General features: G+C 45.9%; 1 protein-coding gene across 2 annotated transcripts in view; it reads left to right on the top strand.

Annotated features, from left to right (window-relative positions):
- Positions 1 to 27050, top strand: part of TBC1D22A (TBC1 domain family member 22A) — a 357164-nt gene that overhangs the window by 15651 nt on the left and 314463 nt on the right. For both annotated transcript variants that reach the window (XM_074227261.1, XM_074227262.1), the window contains exon 4: positions 6082 to 6261. In XM_074227261.1, coding sequence (XP_074083362.1) covers positions 6082 to 6261 — 180 coding nt within the window. The remainder of the gene's footprint in view (positions 1 to 6081; positions 6262 to 27050) is intronic.

The raw sequence follows: 27050 nt of genomic DNA, 5'->3' as shown, positions 1-27050 counted from the left end.
GGTCCTGGTTTTCAGCCCCTCCTCTTCCTGGGCATCTTTTAGATTGCCTGAGCCTGAGATTCTGCCTTTCTTCTATTTTATGCCCTGGCATGCGGCCTCCAATGTAATAGGAGTTCCTCCAGTTCTGTTTGACTGACTGACCCAGAAGGTGCTCCCTACTTCTGGGGGGCCTGACCAGGGCAGGGGACAGCAGGACTGCCCCTTTCTTGGGCTGGGCTCCAGTTCAACTGCCATTGTGCTGATTCAGTGTCTTAGGAGGAGAAGGAGGGGAATTGAAGACTTGCCCCATCTTTTTGCCACATTCAACAAGAGTTTCAGCATCTGCCTTTTGGCTTGTTACAAGTTTTGTGTGAGCATGCTGGGAATCGCATCCTTTGTTGAATATTCACACTGGACTTGGCCTTTTCCCTCTAGTGTGGCAGAAATTTGAAGTATTAGTTCCTGTAAGGCAAAGCAGATTTGACTTTTTCTAGTGCAGTTTTGGAGTGTGCTGTGAGCTGCCTGCCTGCTGTCCCCAGGATGTCCCCAGAGGACTGACATACACTGGCCCTTTGGACAGGTCGTGTCACTGAGGCTGAAATCCAGCAGGCCTTGAAGGACAAATGGATGGGGTGGGATGTGCCTAGGAAGACTGGGCCTCGGAATTCAAGGCAGAGCAGCCTTGTGGGCAACCAGTCACACAGAGACCAGGACGTCTCATTTGCCCATGGGAAGTTGAGAGGCCTTGCTAGTCTGGGACCACCTGAGTGCTTGCACTATGGCAACCTTGATTTCTGGGACCTCAAAGGTCCTGCTATTGCAGATGGTGTCTGAGGCCAACCAGCCTGCCCCAGAGCCCTGCGTGGGCACAGAGGGAAGCAATGAATTTGTATTTTGGTAGAGTTGATTTGGGGGTCCCCTTTATGTTTGCCTGCAGAATGCAAGGATGGAAACCAAGTAAACCCCATGGACCCAGGGAAGAAGAGGCCAAGTGTGCACCACCAAGGCAGAAGCCATGTGGTGGTTCTAGTGCGGCCAGGGGGCAGCCAAAGGTGCCCATGGGTTGGAAGCCTATTGTGAAGAATCTATTTCCATGATGACAGTGTTATTTAGTGCACAGGACAAAGACTAAGTGTGAGACAGCATTTCCATCAGTCAGGCTCTTCTCTCCTGCAGTCTCCCCTTAGCTGCCACCTGAGTTCAGGTCACAATTGTCATCTCTCTCACTCTAGTACTGGCCTCTTTGTTGGTTTCCCAGCCCCTCACTTGGGTCTCTATAGTCCTGACATTTAGCTCAGGGCCAGCTGCCAGGCAGTGATAGGGATACTCTACTTGCTTTATCAATTCCCTCTCCCACTTTTACAGAAAAAAATGGAGGCCATTTTTTCTTAAAGAAATATTTTTTTTATTTTGAATTTTACAATTTCCCCCCTAATCTCACTTCCCTCCCCTCAACCCCACAGAAGGCAGTCTGTTAGTCTTTACATTGTTTCTGTGTTGTACATTGATCTAAGTTGAGTGTGATGAGAGAGGAAAAAATGGAGGTCATTTTGTGTGAGCTTTCCACTGGCTCCTTCTCTGTTGCCCAGAAACATGCCCACATCTCTGTTGTCCTTAAAAAATCCCCACTTGACCTTTCCATCCCTGCTAACTCTTAGCCTGTCCCTCTCCCATCCTTTTTGGTTAAATTTCTTGAGAAAGTCATGTCCTGGATGCCTCCATTTTCTCTCCTCTTAAACCCTTATAGTTTGGCTCTCTATCTTATTCCTCCAAAATTGCTCTCTCTCATGCCCATTCTAATGAACTTTTCTCAGTCCTCATTCTCCATGACATCTCTACAACCTTTGAAACTAGTTGATCACTCTTTCCTCATTGATAATCTCTTCTTCTCTAGGTTTTTGGGCCATGACTCTCTCCTGGTTCTCCTCCTATTTCTCTCACGTCTCCTCTGTCTCCTTTGCTGAATCGTCATCCAGATCACTCCCTTTAACCATGGGTGTTCTTCAGGGTTCTATTCTGGGCTCTCTTTTCTCTCTTTATACCATTTCACTTGGTGATCTTATCAGCTCCCATGAATTTAATTATTGTCTTTATACTGATGATTCTTAAATCTGTTTTTTCAGCCCTAACTTTCCCCCTGACTGTCATTTTCATATCTCTGAAGGCTCATTGGACATCGCCAACTGGATATTTCATAGATATCTTAAACTCAACATGTCCAAAACTGAACTCCGCTTTCCTCCTAAAACCTCCCTCCTTGTGTCAGTTGAGGACAGCACCATTTTCCCAGTCACTCAGATGCACACCACATAGGTGTTGTGATGGGCTCCTTATTCTCTTTTACCCCATGTCCAAACTATTGTCAAGGTCTCTTGACTTTACCTTTTCAGCATCTTTCTAATGTGCCCTCCATATCTCTTCTGACACGACTCCTCCCGCAACTCGCCACCCCTGCCTCCGAGGGTGGGCCATCCTCACCAGTCTCTTATAATAGCTATTGTCTGTCTGCTTTCTCACTCTAGTTCATCCTCCATTTACTTGTGAAGTTGACCTTCAGTAGATGCAGGTCTGACATGCCACCCCCTCACCCCCCACCTCACCACCCTGATGTCCTCCAGTGATTCCTAGCCTCCATAAGATCAAATAAAGAATTCTTGCTTTTGCTTTAAAAGTCCTCCCTTTTGATTTGCATGAACTGATTCTGAGTGAGATGAGCAGAACCAGAAGAACACTGTCCACCCTAAGAGCAACATGGGCATTATGATCAACTTTGATGGACTTGCTCATTCCATCAGTGCAACAATCAGGCACAATTTGGAGCTGTCTGCAATGGAGAATACCATCTGTATCCAGAGAAAGAACTGTGGAGTTTGAACAAAGACCAAGGACTATTTCCTTTATTTAAAAAGAAAAATCTGTTATCTTATTCTGTTATTTTGCTATCTCTTATACTTTGTATTTCTTCCTTTAAGGATATGATTTCTCTCTCAGCACATTCAACTTAGATCAATGCAAACCTTGGAAACAATGTAAAGACTAACAGACTGCCTTCTGGGAGGGGGGGAGGGAATTGTGATTGGGGAAAAACTGTAAAACTCAAAATAAATAAAATCTTCCTTTAAAAAAAGAAATTACAAATTGGGGACAGAGGGGAGTGAATTAGAACCAGTTTGACTCAGGTAGAACAAATTCATCAACCCCAACTTGAAAAATCTTATATGTTCTATTCTCTCACTTCCCCTTTATCTAACTTTAGACAGTTCCTTGGAAGCACAATGTATTTTGGTGAAATAAATGAAACAATAAATGAAAAAAAAAATAAATAAAAGTGCTCCCTTTCCAGTCCTCATATACTTGGCTTCCTAATACATAACCTTTGATTCAATGACACTGCCCTCCTGGTGACTTGATTAGTAACCCCTTCCATTTTTCACATCAAAGATTTGATAGTCTTGTACTTAGATTTATGGTGTCCTGGTAGCCCCCACTGGCCTGTGGCTGCTGGAGCTGTAGCGAGGCAAAACCAGAAAGTGGGCATAATTGTAATCAATGAGATTGAGGTTGCTTAGACATGTTAAAGAACCATATACTGTCTTACTTGGATTACAGGAAGAAGAGGGGGACTCCTCCTAGTCATCATTCTCTTTGTGATACAAAAGTAATATGTGTTGCCCAAATGCTAAGATAGCTTGGTGGAAAAAAAGGATCACAAATATTCTCCTTCACTCTCCTCCCCCCCCTCCCATCTCCATTCCCATTCTTTTCGTTGCCCCAAGGCAGCACCCTGAGCTATAATAGCAGGATGAGGGGAGGAGAGTAAGAGATTGTGAACCTTCTTTGGATGTAACCCTGGCCTCTCCCCCTAGCCAGGAGCAAGCCTGCCTGGGGGGGTGGGGTGAGGATGGGACATGAGCAAGGTGCCTGGGCTCTGCTTCCCTGCCCTCCTCTGCAGCCTTAAGTGGGGCATTGGCTGCCCAGGGGCCAGAGGATGCCTCCTTTCTTGACAGCCTCAGGGTTTTTGTCATTGGGTTTTTTCAGTCCATATTTTGAATCTAATGAGTTCAGTTTGTGGAAATGTACAGCCACTATGAGTGATTTTCATTCCTGATTGACAGTGTGCTGTCAGAATTAACTGGATGTTAGTGTATTCAGCAGAGCCTGAATACATTCAAGGTCTCCATCACTTCTCTGGAGTTCATCTTTTCACTGGAAACTTAATTTTTGTCTTAAGAAAATGAGGTAAAATACAACGATATAGTTTAAGACTTTGAATTTGCTGGAATTTTTTTGTAGCTGATTTTAGTGGGCATTGTAGTATAATGGAAAGATGGCAAGGCTGGGGTCAGGTTTTGACTCTCACTTAGTAAACGTTGTATTAGGATAGGAGCATGAGCTTGGGACCCATCCCACCCCCATTCCCCCCCCCCCCCCCCCAGAGCAGCCTATTCTATGGTAGTCTCCTAGGATAGAAAGGGCATTGGACTGTGATTTAGGACACAGAGGTTCTCAGACTGGCTCTTCCCCTTCTTGGAAGAATCATCTTAGGCAGTGCCTGTTCTTGATTGGAGTTTCAGTTTCCTGGGAGGCAAATAGGCCCACAGAGCTAGATCCCTTCCTGCTCTGATGTTCTGTGATTCTTTTGCTCCCCTTGGTGGCGATGGTGTTTGTCATCATGGCCAGAGGGATGATGCAGGACCACCTGGCTAATCTTTCCCTCTTGCCTTACGAACTTGTAGGGAAAGATAGGGTCCAAGGCCCAACATCAAGTGGGGCAAGTCCTTGAAAGGCCCTGGCTTTTCACCTGCTCCCACGCTTTGCTGAACACACCAACATCCTTTTGTTTCTTTTTTTTTTTTTTTTTTTTTGGTTTTTGCAAGGCAAATGGGGTTAAGTGGCTTGCCCAAGACCACACAGCTAGGTAATTATTAAGTGTCTGAGACCGGATTTGAACCCAGGTACTCCTGACTCCAGGGCCGGTGCTTTATCCACTATGCCACCTAGCCGCCCCCATCCTTTTGTTTCTAATGTGGGCAACATTGAGATGTTCCCTGCCCTCTCTTGTAGCCTTATTTTAAGATTCAGAGGAGCTGGCTTCTCCCCTTTAGGCTGCTCTGGTGGATTAAATACCAGCTCTGGGGCAAGAGCTTCTGGGTCCATATCCTGCTGCTGACCAGATCTTTTTGTACTTTATGAATCTGAGCAACCACTCCTTTTTCCTGTAAAATGAGGAGATCGTGTCAGGGGACTGTTGCCTCCCCAGCCTGCGTCTCCACTCTTTTCTGTTGGCTCTTTTCTTTTTTGAGCCTGCATTCAGAGCTTCATCTTTATTACTATTAAATTTCATTGCATCAGCTGCCAGACTTGGAGGGGACCATATTGGAGACCAAGGTTGGGGCTCTTGAACTGTTGTGGGTCATGGGCTCTTTGGCAGTCTGCAGGACCCCTTCCCAGAATGTGGAGGGAAATGTTAGTGAAATAAAGCTGGCATTTTTTTTAGCCATCCTTGTCTATCAAACCTCCAAAATCTTCCTGGATCCCAGGTTAAGAACATTGGATTTCAACTAGCTCTCTCATTTGAGAGATGAAAAATGAAGTGACTTATCTGAGGTCACAAGGATAGGAGCAAGTCTGGGACAGTGGAAACTTATATCCTGCTCTCCTGTAAAAGTCATCTATGAGCCCTTGCCAGAGATGTTGGATGAATCAACTTCACCCTTCTTAAACTTGTTGCTGAAAACCTGCATTTGACTGATGTTCGCCATCCTTAAATGACTTGGCAGCTCCATCCCCAGAATGCCCTCTTCATCCCCATGCTTTGCTAGATACCTCTTTGTTTTACATTTCTACCCACACGGCCCAGGGAGAGGGACTTCTGTTGGGTGTGGCATTGCTAATCACACCCATGTAGCTCAAAATGACCTTCTCTTTCCTCTTCAGAAATAGAGAATTGGAGAGGACCTGTAAATGAGAGGGAGCTGCTAAGTTATTGGCAGGGAGGGATGAACCTTTGGGGTGAGTGTTTGCTAATCTGATGTCAGGTCAGTGCAAGACAGTGTAGACACCATCTTGGCTAATTGACCCTTTTTTCTTTCTTTCTTGCAGAAATCCTCAGTGACAACACCCCTCTGCAGCGCTCGCAGTCTCTCCCTTATGCCTCCTCCACCCCTTTAAGCTATGGAGCAGAGGATAAGAATGCACTTGGCCCACCTGCCTTGACAGAGAGGGAGGTCTATAGACTAGAGAAATTTAGACAACTTCTCTCGGGTCCCAACACAGATTTGGGTAAGTCTCTCTTTTTCTGCTGCAGGGCTCTAGTAGCATCTGGCCTTCTCTTTGGAGTCTCCAAATCTGGAGTACAAAGAAGTCCCCCAACCCCCCAGGATTGAATGAAGCTTTGGCTGTTTAGCCCAGTCTGGCCTGAGTTCTCCAAGTGGGCTCCTGGGTCTCTGTTAGTGAACTTTATAGTATCTGCTGCATCTTCTCTCCATCCTCTCCCATCCTGTGCCCCCCCCCCCCCCATCTATCTGTCTCTCAGGATTGTGTGGTTGCTTTGTAACTGGCCCAACAAGTCTCCTGGGTGGGTTGCCATCTTCCTTTTGTGTAGAGGGCCTACCTGGGATGCATTTTGGAGCAACAGTGGCCATTTCCTAAGTATTGGTCTGTCATCTCCATTCTTTGGCTTGTGAGAAGGAAGGCCGGAGAGTCAGGGAACAGTGTTGCTGGCCATCAGAAAGGGTTGCTGCTGAGCCTCACATAGACAAAGGAAGGCCAGTTGAGAATGGCATGGCCCAAAAGCCAGGGGGCTTACGTTCTGTCTTTTGGGGTGGCTATGTGTCAGTTGAGATTGCCAGACCAGTGTTGGCTCCGAGATCCATTTCCACATCTCTCTATTTTTCTGAGGCCAGACTTGGGGCTCTCAGTGTCTCCTTGCTACAGCTTCCCTCCCCCCCCCCCCCAGCTGCCTATCTCATCTACAGGGTGGGCCAGGTCACTGCTCTTCTCAGAAGCCTTTGATGGTTCCCTGTTTCCCTTAGGACAGAATAAAGCCCCTAACTGAGGTGTTTCAGGCTCTCTGCTCCTTGCCTTTCCCCTTCTTTCCCATTATTCCCCTTTATCTATTCCATGTTCCAGCAAAGGTCAGTTTCTAGCTGTTCATCAGCTCGCCTTGCCCCACCCTCAGACTTTGCCCATGATCTCTGTGCCTGATGGACTTCCCTCTCACTTTTACTCATTTAGTTTCTCCTGGTGTCCTCTGAGCCTTCCCGCTTGTCCTGGTGGGAGGGGAGATCTTTGTCTCCTCCTGCCCCCCCCCCCCCCAGCCCCTAGTTCATAAGCTGAGCCTGGGCCCTGTTTTTCCTCATATGCCTAGGGCCTCCCATAGCACTGAGTAGTATGTCAGGGTTGCCTAGTCAATGGATGAGTGAAGAGGGACATGGCATTTCCACCATTTCTTAGGGGGTCCCCTGGGTATGTTCCTGTCCTGATGGGGCATGAGCTCATGTGTCATTGGCAAACCCTGTCCTAACCACTGTTCTGTGTTCCAGATGAAGACAGACATGAGCTGCCTCATTGTCCTCCAACTGGCAGAGTCTGCTCCAGGCTCCCTGACTCTGGGCTGCTTCAGGAGGGTCAATTAAAAGAGAAGGATTCCAATTTTGATGAGTCTTTCTTATTACCAAATGAAAACACTGCCCATCAAGGGACTGTTTCTAGAAGGCTTTTGTAAGATCTCATTTGAAGGAAGGATTATAGATTCTTTCTGCATTTCCTAAAATAGATGAGTGACAAGTATTTGCCAGTCTTGGAGGAACAAATGACTAATACGGAGTTTCCCCAAGGCTTTCGCTGTTCCTTCATGGTCGTCCCCTCTGAGCAGAGTCCACTCTGCTTGGGCATCAGCATCTGTGTCAGAGAGAGTTGGAAAAGCGCTAAGGATCCCCACCCCCCACCCCTCATATGATAGCCCTAGGACTTCCCAGGCTGCACCCCACTGTCACACAATTTTTTGATGCTTTGTGAATTTGAAATTGTGTCTGTATTCAACATTTATTTCCCACAGCTTTTCTTTCTGAAAATGGTCTTTCTGTCTCTTTTTTGCTCTGATTTTCCTTGCTTGAAGCCTGGGTCAGACCCTCCTGGGCCAGCATTCCTGGGTTCCCTCCATAGGTTTCAGATTCTTTTGAGGTTGGTTCTTTGATTTTGGAAATTACTTCTCTTCTTTTAACTTTTTTTTTTTATATTTTTGCAAGGCAATGGGGTTAAGTGGCTTGCCCAAGGCCACACGGCTAGGTAATTATTAAGTGTCTGAGGTTGGATTTGAACCCAGGTACTCCTGACTCCAAGGCCAGTGCTTTATTCACTGTGCCACCTAGCCACCCTGTTTTTTAACTTTTTAAAAATTTTTTATTTAAGGTAATGGGATTGAGTGACTTGCCCAAGGCCACACAGCTAAGGCAATTATTAAGTGTCTGAGGCCGAATTTGAACTCAGGTCCTCCTGACTCCAGGGCTGGTGCTCTGTCCACTGTGCCACCTAGCTGCCCCTGGACATTACTTCTTTATGGCCATTGCATTTAATGAGTGAATCTAGGAATGTGGGAGACCTGAGAGTATCAGAGTCTGCTGCATGCAGCAGGTTATCTGTAGGTTGGGAGGAGGGAGGAGGGAAGGGAATTTCAAGCTGTGACTAAGTGAATATTGATTGATTGATTCTGGCTGCAGCTTGATGGGGCATGTATCTCCAATGTAGACTTTGAGTTCACTCCCTAATGTGGACCCTCTTATGTGCCAGGGGATCCTGGTCACCTTATGTGCCCATGTGGCTCTAGGATTTCTCTGCTAAACCACTTCTCAACCAGTTGTGGCATCTGCTGTGGCATGGGAGTTCATACCCAGTCCTTCTCTTGGACAGCCTTGTGGACAGCTCTCGCTGGAGGAAGGGTCCTTCTGCTCTTTCTCTTTGGGTTTAGGGGTCCTTGTGAGATCTGGAGTCTGTGTCAGAGAGCTGAGCTCTGTGAGTGGGAGCCTAATCAGGAGTTTCTTGGGGATCTTGTTTTGTCATCTCAGAATTAGAAGACCCAAATTTGAGACCTGGTCTTGAGGCTTTTTTTTTTTTTTTTTTTTTTTTTTTTACGTTTTTGCAAGGCAAATGGGGTTAAGTGGCTTGCCCAAGGCCACACAGCTAGGTAATTATTTTAGTGTCTGAGACCGAATTTGAACCCAGGTACTCCTGACTCCAGGGCCAGTGTTTTATCCACTGTGCCACCTAGCTGCCCCTTGAGGCTTCTTTGTATCATTCCCAGAGCAAATAATTTATCCCTGTTTCCTCATATATGAAATGGAGAGATTGGGCTTGCACTCTCTAGCAAGGATAGGATTATTGTCAGGAAGATACTTTGTAAACTTTACAGTTTTATGGAGATGGGGAGTTTTAGGATGATAATTGTTTCCTTCTATGGAGTGATGGCCTGGGGCCTGATGATAGTCTTTGCCACCAATGTATGTAACCAGTCTTCCTTGTCAGCGAGATCTCCATAAAGCTCTTGACATCCATGGACTCTTTGGTCCATAACCCTTCCTGCAGGCAATATTATCTCCCAGTGACTTGTACTCAGGGTCCGAGGCTAGCACAACCCCTGGTAATGCCATCTGGGTGATAGCCCGTGTACATAGATGACTCCAGTTTGGAATAATCAAAGATCTCAAAGGAAAGATGCCTTTGAACTCAGAGAGCAGGAGGATGGCTTTTTAAAACAGTCTGATTGCAGGTCAGTCTATCTAGAAGTCAGCATTTATTGTGTGACTTCTAGGAGCCAGGCCTGGCCCAAGTACTGGGGATCCTGTTAGAAGGAAACAGACCTCAGTGGTGGAGACAGCCAGTGCAATGAGAAGCAAGTAGAACATAAAGATGAAAAACCCCAGAAGTGACTCCAGTGATCTAGGGAGAATGACCATTCCAGTGTCTGGTAGGACCCGGGTCACCCTTGTTCTGGAGGCTCTTTATTTGCTGCCTCTCCTCACTCTCTTGAGACCCAGTGAAACGTTTGGCAGCTCCCAACTCTTAGTTTGCAGGTAGGCTTTTTTCCTGTTACAGCCTTCAGTTCTGGTGCTGGTCAGATACAGGATCGGGCTTGGACTTGCTGTGTTTCACCTGGTGAGTTTTGGACCTATCTTTTCCACCTGACAGGGAGCTGTGGATTCATGGTGTTCTGGGAATTGACCCACACAGTGGCTTGGCTGAGGATGCCTTTAAAGTCAGGCTGCTAGAGACTTCCCTAGGTGACCCCTAATTCAGTGATTGGTGCTCTTTGCTCCTTTCAATGAGCAGAGAGGGAGGGAGGAAACGTCAGTGAGAGCACTACCAGGGGCCTTTCAGGTGCTTCCGTGGTGGCTTCCAGCCGACCAAGCCCCTGTACTCCGCTGCTTCCTGCCAGTCCTTCTCCTCACCCCCAGTGTCTTCCTGTTTGTGGTATGTTATTGTTAGGATTGTGGGGACTGGAGACTTGAACTCCCCTGAAGCCCTTAGGTCCTGGGGTTCTCCTCTTCTGCCTTGGCCTTTGTCTACCCAAGCTCTCGAGGGCTGTTTCTTCCTGGGAGCTCTCTGGGGTACTGTCATCTGTCCCATCCTCTTGTGGCCACCTCCCTTTCCCTTATTACTCCTCCAGGACAGTGAGCTTAGCTGGATGAGCTCCTCACCCAGTCTCTGGATCTCTCCTTTGTCCTTGCCCTTTGTGAGCCTGAGTTTCTGGGGGAGACCCCTTGTTTGCTGTAACTGTTTCCTGTGGTGCTTTCTGGCTAGGTTCTTTGATCCCTGGATGGCTGTTTTGAGATCTGAGGAGTCTCATCCCTTTTGGGCTGACTCCTTTTGGATTCTGTTTTCTTTAGAGTTTATGAACTCAAGGATGATGCTGAGGCTCCTCTCCAGCCTGTCATTTTTTTAGTTTTTGCAAGGCAGTGGGGTTAAGTGGCTTGCCCAAGGCCACACAGCTAGGTAATTAGTAAGTGTCTGAGGCCAGATTTGAACCCAGGTACTCCTGACTTCAAGGTGGGTGTTCCATCCACTGTGCCACCTAGCCGCCACCAGCCCGGCATTTCTTTTGGCTCTGCATTCAGGACAGTATTTCCTTCTGCACGTTACCTGGTGAGAGTGGAAATTGCAGGAAAGATGTGAGTTTACCTGATGTTTGGTTGTAGTGGACTGCAATCTCTGGCAATGGATGGGCCACTGAAGCCTCTGGTCACTGCTGGGAAATATTCCCCCTCCGCCATCCAGCCTGGCCCAGAAGTTGCTCATCTACACTCACAAAGTTGATCTTTCTGTGGCATCTACTTTACTGCCTTCCCCTCTCTGCTGTACTCCAGAAGCAGCCCCTTCCCACAGGCTCCTGTGGGGCTGGTTCTGTGAGCTGGCTTGAGTCCCACCCCAGCTGCTTTGGGTGGGGGTTGTTGGGCACCTCCCCTTAGTGCTGATCTCTCCTTTTTACCCCTGGGGTCCATGGTGGGAGTCAGATTAGCCATTCCATCTTAGGAGCTTTGCGCTTGCTGGCCAGTTTTTGTTTAGAGCCCTCCTGAATAGGTGGTTATATCTCTGGCCAAGCCCATGCTCTCTCTTTCATGTCCCAAGCATCTGCCCTTTCCCAGGAGATGGAGAAAGCAAGTTCTGATCTCTGACATCTTTTGTTATCAGCTGTTCTCATCTTCCAGAGTCACAGCCAGGCTTTTCTACCCAGGGATGTTTTTGGTGGGGATTGTTTGAGTTGATTTTTAAAGGAATATTGTTTTGTGTCTCATTCAAATTTCTTCCTTTTTTTTTAAAGGCTTTTTTTTAAAAAAAAAAGGCTTCTTTGGTTATAACTGAGGCAACATGGCCTAAAGGATGGAGAACAACCTGAAGTAAAAAACCTGGGTTCAAATCTCCTTTCTGACTCACACTGACTGTAGGATCCTGAAGGGAATCACTTCTGGGTTCTTGCTACTGTCTCAGACTTTCTAAGTTGTATAGGAGATGCTGGCCTTTCTTGGTAGACAGAATTTCCTTACCTGGGAGTTTCCTCCATAGTGAAATCCTGGATCCTGTCCCCCTCCCTAAGCTGGACAAATGTTTATCACATCCTGCTGATGTCTTCTCATTGTTGATGTTTAGTGTATTGAATGATAATTGACAAAGGGGAAATGCCCAGGGCTTGGGCTCAGCAGGCCTGAGCCCTTCCTTCTTCCCAAGACAGGATGGCTTTGTAGCATCATTTCCCTCTTCTGGGCCTCAGCTTCTTCCTCTGGAGAAGGAAGGACTTGAGTTAAATGACCTTTAGTGTCACTTCCCATTCAGATCGGATTCTCAGGGTCCTTCCTGGTTTGGTATTCCCTGGTAGTTGGATGAAAAAATGTCATGGTGCCTAAATATTTGATTGAGAAGGTGATTGACCTGGCTGTTTGTACCCCTTGTACAGAGTAGGTGCCTTTGGCCGGAGATGCTCCAAGCTGGGCTGGAGACCAAGTTTGGGGGCGGGCTTTCCTGTTGGGCCACAGGAGACAGAGGTTTGATTTGCTTTACAGGTGTGTCTTTGGAATGAGAGATGTTCAATATGATTGGGGATAATGGACTCAGTGAATCTTTGTCACGGGCTCTCAGATGAGGGGGCTGGACCATTCTGCAGGGTCTTTTTTGCTCTAATCATGTTTGAGAATAGAGAATAGTGCCTGCCCTTTCTTGGTGCTATGCTGTGACTCCGTGTCTGTAAAATGGTGGTGTGTGTATCTGTAAAATGGCAGTTAGTGTGTCTGTTAGGGCTGAAGGGCTCTTGATTCAGACGTCTCAAGGGAATGTTGTATTCCCAGGAAGAATAGAAGAAATACTTCTAAATGGAGAAGGAAGGCTGAGAGGAAGTCATATTTGAATTGGAGGGCTAGGAGACTATGCTCCTGGGAAGGGAAGGCCTCTTGCTGAGTCCTAGAGATAGATGAGACGTGATCTAGAAGCAAATTCCAATGAGCTTGAGCCCCACTGGGCTAATGGGATTAAAGCCCTAAAGACTGGCTTTGGTTCATCAGTTCCTTTGATGGTACAATCCTTGTGGCCAATGGTGCTTCAATACCTTGACTCCCAGAGGGTTCAAATCCTGAGGATAGTCTGAGCCCTGTGATCACTTTATAGTATTTTTGGGGACAACCAGGTGGTACAGTGGGTAGAAAAAAAATCAGGTCAGCAGGACCTGAATTCAAGTCTGACCTCAGACACTTACTAGCTGTGTGACCTTGAGCAAATCAATTAAGCTTGACTGCCTTGCATCCAGGGCCATCTCCAGTCATTCTGATCCATAGCTGGCCCCTGGACCCAGATGGCTCCCGAGGAGAAAGTGAGGCTGGTGGCTTAGCACAGTTCCCCTCACTCAAATCCAATTTATGGTGTCATGGTGTCACTTCTCTGATGTCATGGTCTTCTTTGAGAATGAAGGACAAACATCCTCATCAGAAAGTGTTGACAAGGATCCTCAGGTGCCTTCCCAGGCACTGGTTGTGTGTGTGTCTTAGACTTGAGCAAGGGTCTCTGGGGGCTTGAGAAACTCAGCTCCTCCAGGATGAGAATCGAATAAGAGATTTCTTAATATATAATTTATGAAAGGGAAATGATCTGTTGATGTTTTTGATTATTCTGCATGGGCTGGATCTAGGAAGGGCCCTTAGGGCCCTTTGTTTTCTCCCAGATGAGGAAAGTTGACCTAGAGAGAGAGGGACTGGGAAATAAGGAGCCACCCTGTTGGGATTCCCAGTCTGTTCTGATTCTGTCTTCAGGGTGGGCTCTTGTCTATCAACTTAAAGATCCCCACCATTCCCATCATTCATTCTTTAACTTCTCCTAGTCCTATAACCTTAAATTTTCCTGTCTGGAATTACTTTGGGCATTTATCTTATCATGCTCCTGCTGCATCCAAGTCCTTTTCTGTTTTATCGGCCCTCATACTTTTGTATGTCTGTAATTTATCTTCGAATGTGTGGCTCCTTCCAGGTTATTAATAGACTCTTTCATGTCCAGGGCTGTCCAAGCTGTGATTCATGCCCCCGCCGCCATTCATTCCTCCATCTGCTGGCCCCTCTGGGTTGGGGGTTCCATGTTTGGGGCAGATGACATTATCCTCTTGTCTCCTACTTTAATGACCTTCCAGATCAGCCCACTAAATAAACCCACCACCTAACTCGCTCAGCTCTTCCATTTACCGAGGCCTATTTCTTCGATAAAAAGACAGCGAATGAGGAAGTACCGCTTTGCATTTGTTGTGCCCCTTTGATCAGATGTTATTCAAACTTTTCTGGATATGAGCTGGCTGAGTTCCGGGGGCTTTTCCTATTCTTGAAGGTGAGTGGCTGAGGCGTATGCCTTCGCCTGCGCTGTCTCTCCTGGCTTTTCATTTTGCCCTATTTTTAATACAGGATAGCTTTGATCTGTCTTGCCAAACAGATCAGTTAGTGTGTGATCTTTCCCACAGGATTCAGTTGGCACTTGAGCCCACAGTGAATTCTCTCTGCCCTCCGGAGCTCCTAGTCTCTTTCCTGACTTTCTGCCATCCATTTGGATACTTCATTGTTGATTCTGCTTCGTTCTCTTTTCTCATGGAAAGGATGGGTCCCCTTCTGTTCCCTCTTTCCCTCTCAGTAACCTCTTGTTCCCAGAGCTTCTTGCCTCCTACTTGGACATTTATGGTCTTGAATCCAGCTGTCGTCCATCAGTTCCTCTTCTGGCCGCATGACCCTCCCAGCCAGTCTTCATATTATGACCTGCCTCCTGTCAGGAGGGGCCTGCCTTCCATTCTGCCTGTGCCCCTGGAGAGTGCCATAATGTCTCTGTGCTCCATCCACGCTCCTTGTCTTCAGGGAGCTTTCAATGGTCACATGGTATTGTTCATTTTTGACTTCAGATCCCACCTTGTCCATTTTCATTGGGCTTAAGAAAGAGTGAATGAAGCTTCTATGGAGCGCTTCCTGTATCTGCTGTGTTGGATACATCAGCTCATCCCTGCTTTTCTGGAGGACCCTGGGGTTTGGGGCTGCCGGCCTGGTGGAGAAGTCCCCTGGTCTTCTCAGATGCCACTTGCTGAGGCTGAACCACCGGATGGGCCAAGTCCTTGGAGGATGAGTCTTCAGGAGAGTTAGGAGCCAGGCTGCCCTTCCCCGCTGTGGCTTTGCCTCATGAAGGGCTGAGGGCCAAAGGGAAATTGTTGGTGGGCCTGTGGGAGGTGGACACCTCGACTTAGGTCTGCTGCTTAGTGTTTGTGTAAGAATAGACTTTAGAGAGCTCTACAAGGTTTGCCTGATGCCTTATGTGTGTCACAACTACCCTGGTGGCAGGGACCATTGGAATACCCACCTTACAGATGAGGACCCTGAGGCAGGCCTTGCTGAAGTGACTTGGCCAGCGTCCCAGAGCTAGAAATGTCTGAGACTGGATTTAGCCCCAGGTCTTCCTGACTTGAGACCCAGCGATCTACTTCAAGTTCCCTTGGGCTGTCCCTCTGCTTATTGCTGGCACCACCCTCATCCAAGTCATTCTAGCACTCTAGTACTGGGGCTGCTCTGAATGTGGTCTCCGTAGTGATTGATCAGCCCTCTGTCCCCCCTTCTTTACTCCCACACCTGCTGGCCTGGGTCAGGCCTTTTTTACTGTCAGCTTGGGTTGTGACTGACCCAAAGCTGGGTGGTCCCACTCCCTGGGCTGCTGGCATTCCCTGACCTGAACAGAGTCTCCCTCCAGCTTGACCTGTGGCCATCCTTCTCACCTTGGTCTCTGGCTGTCTCCTCACTAGCCACCTTGCCTGGAGGCCTGTAGTACTTTCCTCTATCATCAGCAGGACCCCTGAGGCCCCTGACATCCAGATGACCCCTCCTGTTGACTGCTCTCTCTGTCCAGACTTCATTCACCTGCCCCGATGTCTCCTTATCACCCACTACCACATTCATGTGCCCTCCTCTCTGCATCCTTCCTTCCTTTTCCCTGCCCCACACCCTGCTTCCGTTATGGGGACTGAACTGAAATCAGGATGCCACCTGAAGGCCTATCCAGATGGCTCTGCTCCTAGGCCAGCCTCCCTCTACTCTTGTGAGGGGAAGGAGAGGAGAGGTGGCTTCCCCCTTTGTAGGTCCATGGGACTAATGGTGACAAGCAGGGGTGCAGGAAATAGGAGACTGTGGTCTTGTTTGTTGGACCGTGGCGCTCATCTCCTTCATGTGCAGCTGTTGTCATGAAGAACTGACTTTGGGGGAGGTTGGACTTGCCCTGGAGCCCGGGATCTGCAGCTGTGGGGGTTGAGGGCACCTCCTCCCTGCGCCTCCTCTCTGAGCATCTTCTCCCTCCTGTGCTTCTTGAGCCCACCTCCAACCCCTTCTCCTGAGAACAGCTGTGCCCATTTGGGCAGCTCCAGGAGCCTTGGCCATGTGCTCTCCTGGCTCTCAGGTGACCAAGGCTTGAGCCTTACCCCTGATAAGGTTTTTCTCAGCAGTGCCAGCTTTGTCTTCCTCTGGATGCCCCTTACCTCATCACTGACTGTGGGGGCCTGCCTGAGATTTGTCCAGGCCAGAGGATGGTAGGGGGCTATATCCATTATTAGCCTCAGCCCCAAATTGTCCCTGCTTTTCTGGCTTTCCTTTCACATAGTGCCCTCATTTCCCTTTGGCCACTCTGCTTTCTGTCCCTGCCTCCCCTGTTCCTTGCAAGTTTGCATTGATCCCAATCCACTTCCACCATACTCTCAGCAGTGTGATGATCTGTCCTTCCAGGGCCTCTCTGGGGCCTGTGGTTGCCCTTCAAGCATTCTGGAGCCTGGCTTTGGAGATGAGTGGCCTGGGGCTTCCTGCTAGACTGGAGTCTGGAAGCTAGACCTGTGGCTGTGTATCCTTGTTTTCTTGTCTTCAATTGGGAAATGGGGAGGTTCGTGGCCAGAGTACTTAGCTCTGAATGCCCCGGCATTGTTGGGGGGCTCCTGTGAGATAACCCAGGCAAGTGTTTATTAAACTTGAAAGTGCCAACCTCACTTCTCTTGGCCAGGGCTGTGCCCTTCTTTGTAACACTGGCCCAGAGTCTTAGGAAGCAAACTCATCACTGAAAGAGGAGGGGCCCCCCCCCCCCCCCCAGATTCTAGGTGCTGGAGACAGGCTGTTGATGGCAGCAGGTTCCCAACCCACCCGCCAGTGGACCAGACAAAAGGCTCTTGGGGGCTCTCAGCTAGATCGGAGAGGCAGTGAACCAACAACTCTACAACATGAAGAGGAAGAGTTCTGGAATGAAGAGGGGGAAATCCAGGGAAGCCAGGAGGTAGAAAGGAGGAGGGGAAGCAGAATGTCTAAGTCATGAGATGGAGAGCCTTTTTTAAAAAAATAAATGTATTTATTTATTTTTCCCACCACATACAAAGATAGTTTTCAGTGTTCACCTTTTTGTAAACTCTTGAGTTCCACATTTTTCTTCCTCCCTTCCTTCCCTCCCCCCTTCTCCTAACAGAGAACAATCTAATATATAACTATGTTAAACACATTTATATATTAATCATGTCATGAAAGAAAAATCGGAACAAAAAAAATGAGAGAAAAAACATAAAACTAACTTTAACAATTGAAAATAGTCTGCTTTGGTCTGCATTCCAACTCCATAGTTCTTTCTGTTGATGTGAGTACTATTTTCTATCACACATCCTTTAGAATTGTCTTTGATTATCATTCTGCTGTGAAGAACAGGTCCGAGATGGAGGGTCTTGTTTATGGAGTAGCCAGGAAACCAGTGTTGCTGCATCAGAGAGGACCTGCTGGTGTTTGGGTGTTTAGGAGGAGCTTTGAATGCTGAGCAAAGGCTTTTGTGTTTGGTCATATAGGCGATAGGGAGATAGTCCAAGTCTGTTGTCCTGCTGATGCGGCCTTCAATGGATCTGACTCCAGAGATAATCTCCTGTGATCCTTCCATTTCAAAGAAGAAGAAACTGAGGCTGAGGAGGAAAGGTAGCTTGCTGAGACTAGAGGCACTGGATTGGAACCAGACCAAGACTTGAAGCTCTCTTTGCCTTTTATTACTGTCTCCCTTCTGCTATGCAGCTACATGAGCTAGACCCTGTGAGGTGCTGGGGTCCCCCCTTTACCACTCTGCTGGCAGCATACTTGGAAAGGGTCCCTGTCCTGGCTCATCGGAGATCACCAAGGAGCTTTCCTCTGTGGCTTATGTTGTAAGCATTTTAATTAACGAACACTTGTGGCTTCCATTGGTGCCACATGTGTACCTGGTGTGCGATGAGGTTTTGCTTTATGTCATTCTTTACCTATTCAGAATAGTGACTATAAAAGTAATTAGTATTTGTTCTTAGTGCTTTAAGAAACAACGCTGGTATGCTTGAATTCCTGGCTGGCAAACAGAGTGGCAGTGTGTTTCAGATATTTCCAGTCCCAGCATCATATTGGCCCTTCCCAGAGGCCTCTGACCAGAAAGCTATAAATCAAATGAAGATAAATGGCAGCAATGCACCCATCAGTTCAAATGGCTAGGAAATACCGATTGTTTTTTAGAGAAAATGCCCAGTAAAATAGATTTATCCATCACTTTGGAAACCATGTGGATGAGCTTTGCAAAGTCAGAACTCTAAAAGATGGGCTGCTATACCAGAACGTTTTAAATATGGGAACAAGTTTTCTGTGAGGAAGCTGGGTGTTTGATGTTGGCTGGTGTCAAAATGCTGGGCTGGGCAGCTCACTGATGCCGACTTGGATGCTGGCTGCCCAGGTAGAAAAAACATAGGCAGTTGAAAGGACAGGTTTCCTTCCAGTGGACAGGTTGTCCTTGACATTCAAATTTGCAAGAGGCCTTGTTCATGCTTTAGGGGCTGGGATGGTTTCTTTGTCAACCCTGCTGACAGGGAGGAGAGAAGGGCCTGGGGAAAACAGAAAACCTTTCATCTTCCTGGTGTTTAACCTAAGGGAGGCAGAAGGACATGCTAGGGGAATAACTGAGGAAGAAAGGGAACAGCCAGAGAGGATGCCTTCCCATGCCTTTGGCTTCAGTGTAAAGAGATAGAAGAAAGAAAAAGAAAACAAAACCAAGGTTGCTGTGTTTAAAAAAAAAATCACCTTTCTTGCCATTACACATGTGCTCTTGTCTTTCCAAAGTTTTCAACAATTTTGGTTCTGTGAAAAAGATCTGCATGGCAGTAGGTGGCAGCTGCAGTATTGTACCAGGTCTGAATGCTGCTGCTTTTTTTTTTTTTAAGGTTTTTTCAGGGCAAGTGGGGTTAAGTGGCTTTCCCAAGGCCACACAGCTAGGTAATTATTAAGTGTCCAAGGCCGGATTTGAACTCAGGTACTCCTGATTCCAGGGCCGGTGCTCTATTCACTGCGCCACCTAGCCGCCCCTGAATGCTGCTTCTTGGAAGGATGTTGGCAAGTTGGAGTGACCTTGGAGGAGGTTGCCCCTGCTGTCAAGGGGACTTGAAGCTATACTCTTGGTGGACCATTCAATGCTACTAGAGAACTTAAGAAGAGGAGGCTTAGGGAAGAGAAGACAAGATGGGGGCCTTCACAGGTCTGAAGTGTGGTAAAGGGCTTCAGTTTGTTTTGAGTGTCTCCAAAGGCCAAAACTAGGACTATTTGGTGAACTTCGGGGAGACATCCCTTCAATTTAGAGAAAACCTTTTAAAATAATTAATGAATCAGTCAACACGTATTCATTAAATATCTGTTAAGTGCCAGAGACTTTGCTGGGCCCGAAGAATGAAACAGTCCCTAATGGCAAGGAGCCAGCAGGGAAGATAGCTAATGTGTAGGGATGTGAATATACGGAATAGGAATATATAAAGGAGTTATGTGCAAAGTCCTTCGAGGGGGTGCCCATCAAAGATAGCACTCGAACTGTGTCTTTGAGAGAATACTGAGCTCAGGGAGAGTGGAGGGCATTCCAGGCATGTTGGACTACCGAGCAAAGGCATGGAGAAAGAGGCAGAGAGGAAGGGCCAGCTGGGCTCAATTGCAGAGGGAGCAATGGTGAATGAACCTGGAAGGATGGGTTGGGGCTGCATTGTTTAGAGTTTTAAAAGCTCAGCAGAAGAGTTTCTGTTACAGAAGGCTGTAACTTGGAAACCCTGGAGTTGAGGAGGCCTCTTTGGGGACTGGGCAGTGGATTTACTGGTAGAAAGGATTCAGGTTCTGTGTGGGGTTGGGCAAGACAGCCTCCAAGGCCTCTTCCAAATGGAAGAGTCTAGGAGTCTGGGCAAAGAGGCATCTGGAGCCAGGCCATTTAATACTGTGTGTAGCAGAGCTGTCTAGTAAACTGTCGTGAAGGACCTCGACTGGATGGAAGGAGAAAAATCGACTAAGTCTGTGTGCTCATCATTTCTCATAGTACAATAGTATTGTATTGCATTCATAGACCCCAACTCAATATCCTCTCAGTTTCCAATTTTTTTGCCACCACAAAAAGAACTGCTACAGATATTTTTGTACACATGGGACCATTTCCCTTTTTATGAAACTCTTTGGGACACAGACCCAGAAGGAGATTCCACAACATGGTCTACCCCTTGTCCTGACTGTGTGACCTTGAGTAAGTCCCTTCATTTCTCAGAGCTTCAGGTGCTGAGTTTTATAAGTTACCGCTTGCTGATGAGATCACAGGTCTGTGATAAAACAGCAACCGCCATGCAGCCCTGGGGCACTTACGCTAATGGGCTCAGTTAAAAATGATTCAACAGTTGGCATGCTAATCAGCAGAGCTTCTTGGAGGTGGCAAGTGGATTGTGGGGGGTGCTGGATTTGTTTGCTTGGGTGGTAGCAATGATTTATATGCTTTAAAAAACTCTGGCTGGGTGTCTTAGATTTAAGAGCCCACATACAAACTGCTTTTGTTTTACATATGGAAATGTTCATGTTTTTAATATTTGTCAAATTCATGATAAAGAAGATAAGTAGAAAATGTATTTTTTACAAAGTAAAATACTAAACAGGGATGAGGACTGGATGTGTGGTTTCATTGGCCCAGGGAGCTCCTGGGTAAGGAAATGACAGCCAGCAGCTGGTAGCCTTCACCCAGCCAAACTGAGGTCGAGTCTCCTCTTGAAGGCCCAGGGCTTCCTGGTCTCAGAGCTGACTCTACCAGGAGGCAGGTCAGACTTGGCTGCCCTGGATGGAAGAGAACGTCCCAATCACTCTGGCACTGTCTGTGGAGCCTCACTTTAATCTGACTCTTGTATCCACATCCTCCGAGAGGGATGAATGGTTTTGGAAGAAGAGTATGAGAGACCTGAAGTATTGGCTAAGCCCAAGTTTTGGAAGAACATTGGCCAAGGTGGAGCATGAGACCACCGGCTGGTAACTTCCATTCTGTCTCTTTCATGATTGATATCCGATCCCTTCCTCCATTGCCATAGTCTCATCCTTTAAAGTTTTTGGAGGTCAAGAGATTTCCATTCTCCTAGTGAGAACAGTCAGCAATGGTGATTTGAGTTCTTCAATCTCTCCCCTGATTGACCAGGGTGTCTCTCTGCTGGTTTGGCCCCTTTCATTACCTGCAAGCACTGACCTACTGCAGACTGGCTGACTGACCGGTCTCTTTTGTGAGCCGGAGGCTGCTTCCACTCGGGTGAACAGTGGGTGAATGAGGTAAAACGAGGTAGTTTGGTTTTCCATCTCCCAATAAATAAATCAATAAGCAACTTCTCTCAACTTTGCAGCTTCTAGGCTGAGGAAGTTCCAGCTCAGTCATGGTGATGTCACTGACTGGCTTTTCAGCTTTCTAGGTACCATCTGAAGTCTTTTGTTCCATTGAGAAGATGAAGGGCGCTGTTTGCCTGAAAAAATGTTAATGAAGTACCTAGTGAAGCTATTCTTCATTTTAGAGACCAGTTGCTGTGGTTACCATGGGAATAGCAAGCCCTTCCGTCAATGTTGCCCTCTCTGCTGTTGGGGGAGCTACAGATCCACAAATGCAGCCTTCCCCAAGAATTTTCTGGCTCTGCTGAGTTAAATCATTCAAGGAATTTATGTTATAGGAACATAAAGCTTATAAATCTACTTTATCATATCTATCATTTAATTGTTCATGCAAGCCAGCTCTTCATGTAGCGATTTACAGTAATCTCAGTGAAATAACAGTTTTGTGTCACAAAATGAATAATGCATGGGAAGAAATTGTCGAGCTCCGTAAAATCATTATGCTCAAAATATTCATCTCTTTTATGTGGAAGTGATCGAATGAAGATCTGCTTCTGGTGGCCAGGAAAGCCGTGAGAGGCCCTTGTTCTTGTCTGCATTAGAGGTGTGTGTGGGGGTCATGGCAGCACTCTCAGCGGAGATGTGGCGGCTGGGGATGAAGTCAATCTTGGCAGGAGCCAATGCCTGCAGCCAGCAGGGAACGCGGTGGCTCGATGCTGAACGCCGCCGTCTGGGATCTCTTCCGAATCTCCTTTCAAAAGATGAGTTGTCTTTAGAAATTCATCTGTTTGGGGCCAGAAATGGATAACTTGCCATTAGGTATTGTGGCGAGGTGGAAACTTGGTTTATTCCATGGGGGAGCTCGAGCTCAGCATCTCTGTCACAAGTGCACCTGGAAATAGGGAGGGGGCTCTGCTGGGCTGAGCATTCACTAAGATCAAGGCAACTCCAGGCTTATCTCTCTGCAGTCAGATTTGCCACTGGGGAGGAGAACACCTGCCCAGAAGGCAGGCCTGTCATTCAGCCCCTGCCCCATGCCTGTTGACGGGCATCCAGGAATGAGAACACCCCCATGTCAGTAGTGGGGGCAGCATGCATTGTTGGGCGTCTCCTTACGGGGCACCTGGAACTGTCCAACAATGCCAGTCCTTCTTATAGCCAGAGCTGTGCTGACCAGCATCCTTTTCCTAGGTGAAATATTCTTGTTCCCTCCACTGGCCTCATCTTTTCCCAGAAACCCTCCCTGCCATGCTGCTCTTGGTAATTGTTTTTCAGAACAGTGACCACCTTTAATCTTAGCTTGAACAGATTGCACATGAGATTTTGGAGCTGAAGCTCATGGCTCTTTGGGGTCCACAGCAGTGGGGAAAAGGCCTTGCTCCCCATAGAAGTGCAGCCATCCTACTCACCGCAACCTCTGGTGGCCCCCCTCCTGAGCTGCCTTGGACCTAAATGACTGCGTTGTGTGTCTGTGTGTGCGCCTGTGTTTTTATTAAATTAATATTTATATAGACTCAACTTCTTTGTTAGAATGGAATCTCATTGCAATTAGGGTTTGTTTCATTCTCTGTACTTGCCCCTCGCCCTTAATACCTACTTGCCCATTGTTTGAGGCTCCTTCTAAGGTGGAAGTATGGTTACTGCCCTCCAGATTCACAGTGCTATTTAATGCATTCTTTAGGAAAAAAAGGGCAATCTTTGGATATTTCTACAGCACTTTTATTTTCTACACTGTCCTCCCCACACTAGCTGGGGAGTCAGCCTTCTAACCAAAATCAGAGAAGGAGGGAGAAAGAGAGACAAGAAAGACAGAGACAGAGACAGTCATAGAGACAGAGGGGAACAGGCAGAGAGAGAGAGAGAGAGAGAGAGGACATGAGTGAGTGAGCACACTTCAACAAAATACATTGGGCTGGGGTGCTGCTTATGATCATTAAACATTGTCTTTCCCTTCTCTGCCCTTGTTAATCATGAAGATCTTTGGGTTTTGCTTGCTTCCCTTGGCTTCAGTTCATTGAAGAAGAGTTTTCATGTTTCTCTGATTCTCAGATTCATTGTTATTTTTTTCTAGCACAGTGATGTTCTAGCTTATTCTTGGGCTAATTGGGGAATGATGTAATGTATACATTTGGATGTCACATCAGCCAGGGCACTGCCCTTGGCATGGGAGCTTCAGACCCTGAATCAGGGTCTCATCCCCTCAGCTTCAGCTCCCCCTTCTGTAAAAATGGGGATCATGAGGGTCCCTGACCCAATTGTGAACTTCTTGAGAGTAGGGGTCTGGATCTTGCCTGTTGTGTCCCTGAGCTTAGCTCAGCATCTGCTCATTTAAGTTTTTTACTGAGAACATCCTGTTCATCATTTCCCATAATAGAACAGCATTTCATCTTAATCACATCCCACAAATTGTTTAGCCATTCCCCAACCTCTGAGCGTCCACTCAATCTCCAGCTCCCCACCACCAGAAGAGAGCTGCCAAAAATATTCCTATACTTATAGAGTCTTCCCCTATTTCCTCTCTTCTGGAATATAGACCTAGCAGTGCCCCTGCCAGACCAAAGGACAGGCATGATTTTACAGTCCTTTAGGCCTAGCTCCAGATTGCTTGACAGAATTGTCGAATCATTTCACAACCTTTCCCACAATGTATCACTGTCTCAGTTTTTTCTCTTCAACATTTATCATTTTCTCTTTCTGTCCTATTAGCCGATCTAGTAGATACAAAGTAATACCTCGGAATTGTTCCAGCCTGCATTTCTTGGAGCCAATTTTTATGTGGCTATTGATAGTTTTGACTTCTTCCTCTGAATGTTCATATTTGACTATTTATTAAGTAGAGAATGGTTTTGATTCATATATATTTGAATCACTTCCCTATATCACTATATATTCTCTCTATATATCCCTATATGTTTGGAGCAAGAGAAACTTGCTCCAGAGATTTTTCCACTTGTTTCTTTTCTAATTTTAATAGAATTGTTTTTGTTTATATCAAAATAATCTAATCAATATTATCTATTCCCTTTATCTTCTCTCTTGACTCTATCCTTTGCTCATGAACAGTTCTCCATCTATTGATCTAAAAGTTAATTTCTTTCTTGCTTCTCTAATTTGTTTTACTCTTGACATCTCAGTCACATATGTATTTGAAACTTATTTGGGTGTACATAGTGAAATGATGGGTTCGTCTTCCCAAATAAGGAGTTCTTACCCCAGGAACTGGGGGTTTTGGGCTTATCAAACATTAGGTTTGCTTGTTTGCTTTTTGTATTTGTTGTTCAGTTGTTCAGTTGTGTCTGCCTCTTTGTGACCATGTGGACTGTGGGGTTTTCTTGACAAGAATACTGGAATGGTTGCCAGTGGATTAAGGCAAACAGGTTAAGTGATTTGCCTAAGGTCACATATCTTGCAAGTGTCTGAGTGAAAATTTGACTCCAGGTCCAACACTCTACCCACTGAGTTATCTTAACTGTCCCTTATTGTTTTTGTATATTGAGTACCAGCACTAAATTGTTCTAATGATTGATGTTTGTCCTTTGTTCTTGAAGAAGGCCATGATCTCAGGGAGGTGATGCCATGACAAACAAGTGAGTTGGATTGGATGGGGGGGACTGTGCTAAGTCACCAACTTAACTCTCTCCTCTGGAACCATCTGGGTCTGGTGGCCAGATAGGGATCAGGATGGCTGGAGATGACATGGATGTGCATCAGTCAGGCCTAAGTGACTTGCCCAAGGTCACACAGACAGTAAGAGTCAAGTATCTGAGGCTGGATTCAAACTCCCGTCCTCCTGACTCCATGGCTGGTGCTCTATCTGTTGCACCATCTAGCTGTCTTTCTAATGATTACTGCTTGAAATCTGGTACTCTTAGGCTACTTTCCTTCCCACTTTTTAAAACATTTCCTTTGAGATTCTTGAACTTAATGTTGCTCTAGTTGATTTTTGTTATTATTTTTTCTAATTATACGAAGTTCTCCTTTGGTAGTTTGATTAGTTTGGTGCTGAATATCATCTTTTGAATTATTTTTATTTGTCCTTTCCATGAGTACTGAATATTTCTTCAGTTAACTAGACTGCCTTTATTTGTGTGAAGAGTGTTATGCATTCACATAGTTCTTGTGTGTGACTTTGCAAACAGACTCCCAAGTAATTTATATACTTTTGGTTATTTTAAATGTAATTTTTTCTTTCTATTACTTTTTTCTGAGTTTAATTTGATAACATAATAAATTATGATTATTACTGTTGATTTATTTATATCCTGTAACTTTGCTGAAGTTATTGTTTCAATTAATGTTTTGGTTGACTATAAGGGTCTCTAAGTAAGCTATCATATCTGCATCCAAAGTAGGGCTTTTACTTCCTGACAGCTTGTGCTTATTCCTCAATTTCTTTTTCTTGTTTTGCTGTCATAATTAGCACTCCTAGGACTTTATTAAATAGCAGTGGTGATAATGAACATCCTTGCTTTATCCCTGATCTAATTGGAAAGGCCTCTAATTTATCCCCATTATAGATAATGCTATAGTTGGCTTTCTATTGTGAATAATTACAGAGTTAAGGCCTCTTATGTAACAAAATTCAAGATCCTTGAAAGAAATCTTTATATTCATTCAGTGCTTTCCAATTTTATTTTATTTTTTAGCAGTAATGGATATTACATATCAAAACCTTTTCCTGCACCTATTGATGTCATTATATTTTTTGTTATTGTTATTATTGTTTGTTACATAGATGATTTTCCTTGTAGTGAGCCAGTCTTCTGTTTGGAGTTGTGTTTAATCTTTGGAACATTAACTTGATGGAAGAGGTAATAAAGTCTGAAGACTTGTAGATCATATAAAAACTCCATATATTTATATCATGAGTACTTTTACTCAAGAAAAAGATTGCTGGACACTAGATATGACAAGTAAGAGATAATGTTCCCCAAACTGAAATGAATTATATTTTAACAGAAAAGGAAATAATTGTTATTAATGTAGGAATTATCCCCAAATTGTTTATTAGACTGTGCCTGGCTCATGATAGGCACTTAATAAATACATGTTGATTGAGTGTCTATAGTCATCTTATCCATCAGAGCTAAAATTAAAAGTAGTTAAAAAAAAAGTGATGTGGTATCCTAATGAAATAAGGCAATCCTTTACTATTTGACTTATGTAATGTACAATCAAAAATGGACCATGATTGGGAGAAATGGCATCAACACTAATTTCAATAATTTGAATGACAAGAGCCAAGGAACCTAGAAGTTTTGTAGTCCACAGACATTTGATATAATTGTCTACTGTCGAGTGATGGCTTCCATGTGCACCACTGGGATATAAAGTGAACTCGTTTGTAGTATTTGTTGAAGAAAGATGGTGGATGGCATTCTGTATCAGAATGCAGAGAAGCAGTGG

This window comes from Macrotis lagotis, chromosome 2, assembly GCF_037893015.1.
Source record: "Macrotis lagotis isolate mMagLag1 chromosome 2, bilby.v1.9.chrom.fasta, whole genome shotgun sequence".
Taxonomy (NCBI): Eukaryota; Metazoa; Chordata; class Mammalia; order Peramelemorphia; family Peramelidae; genus Macrotis; species Macrotis lagotis.
This window is presented reverse-complemented; position numbering and strand designations above follow the sequence as displayed.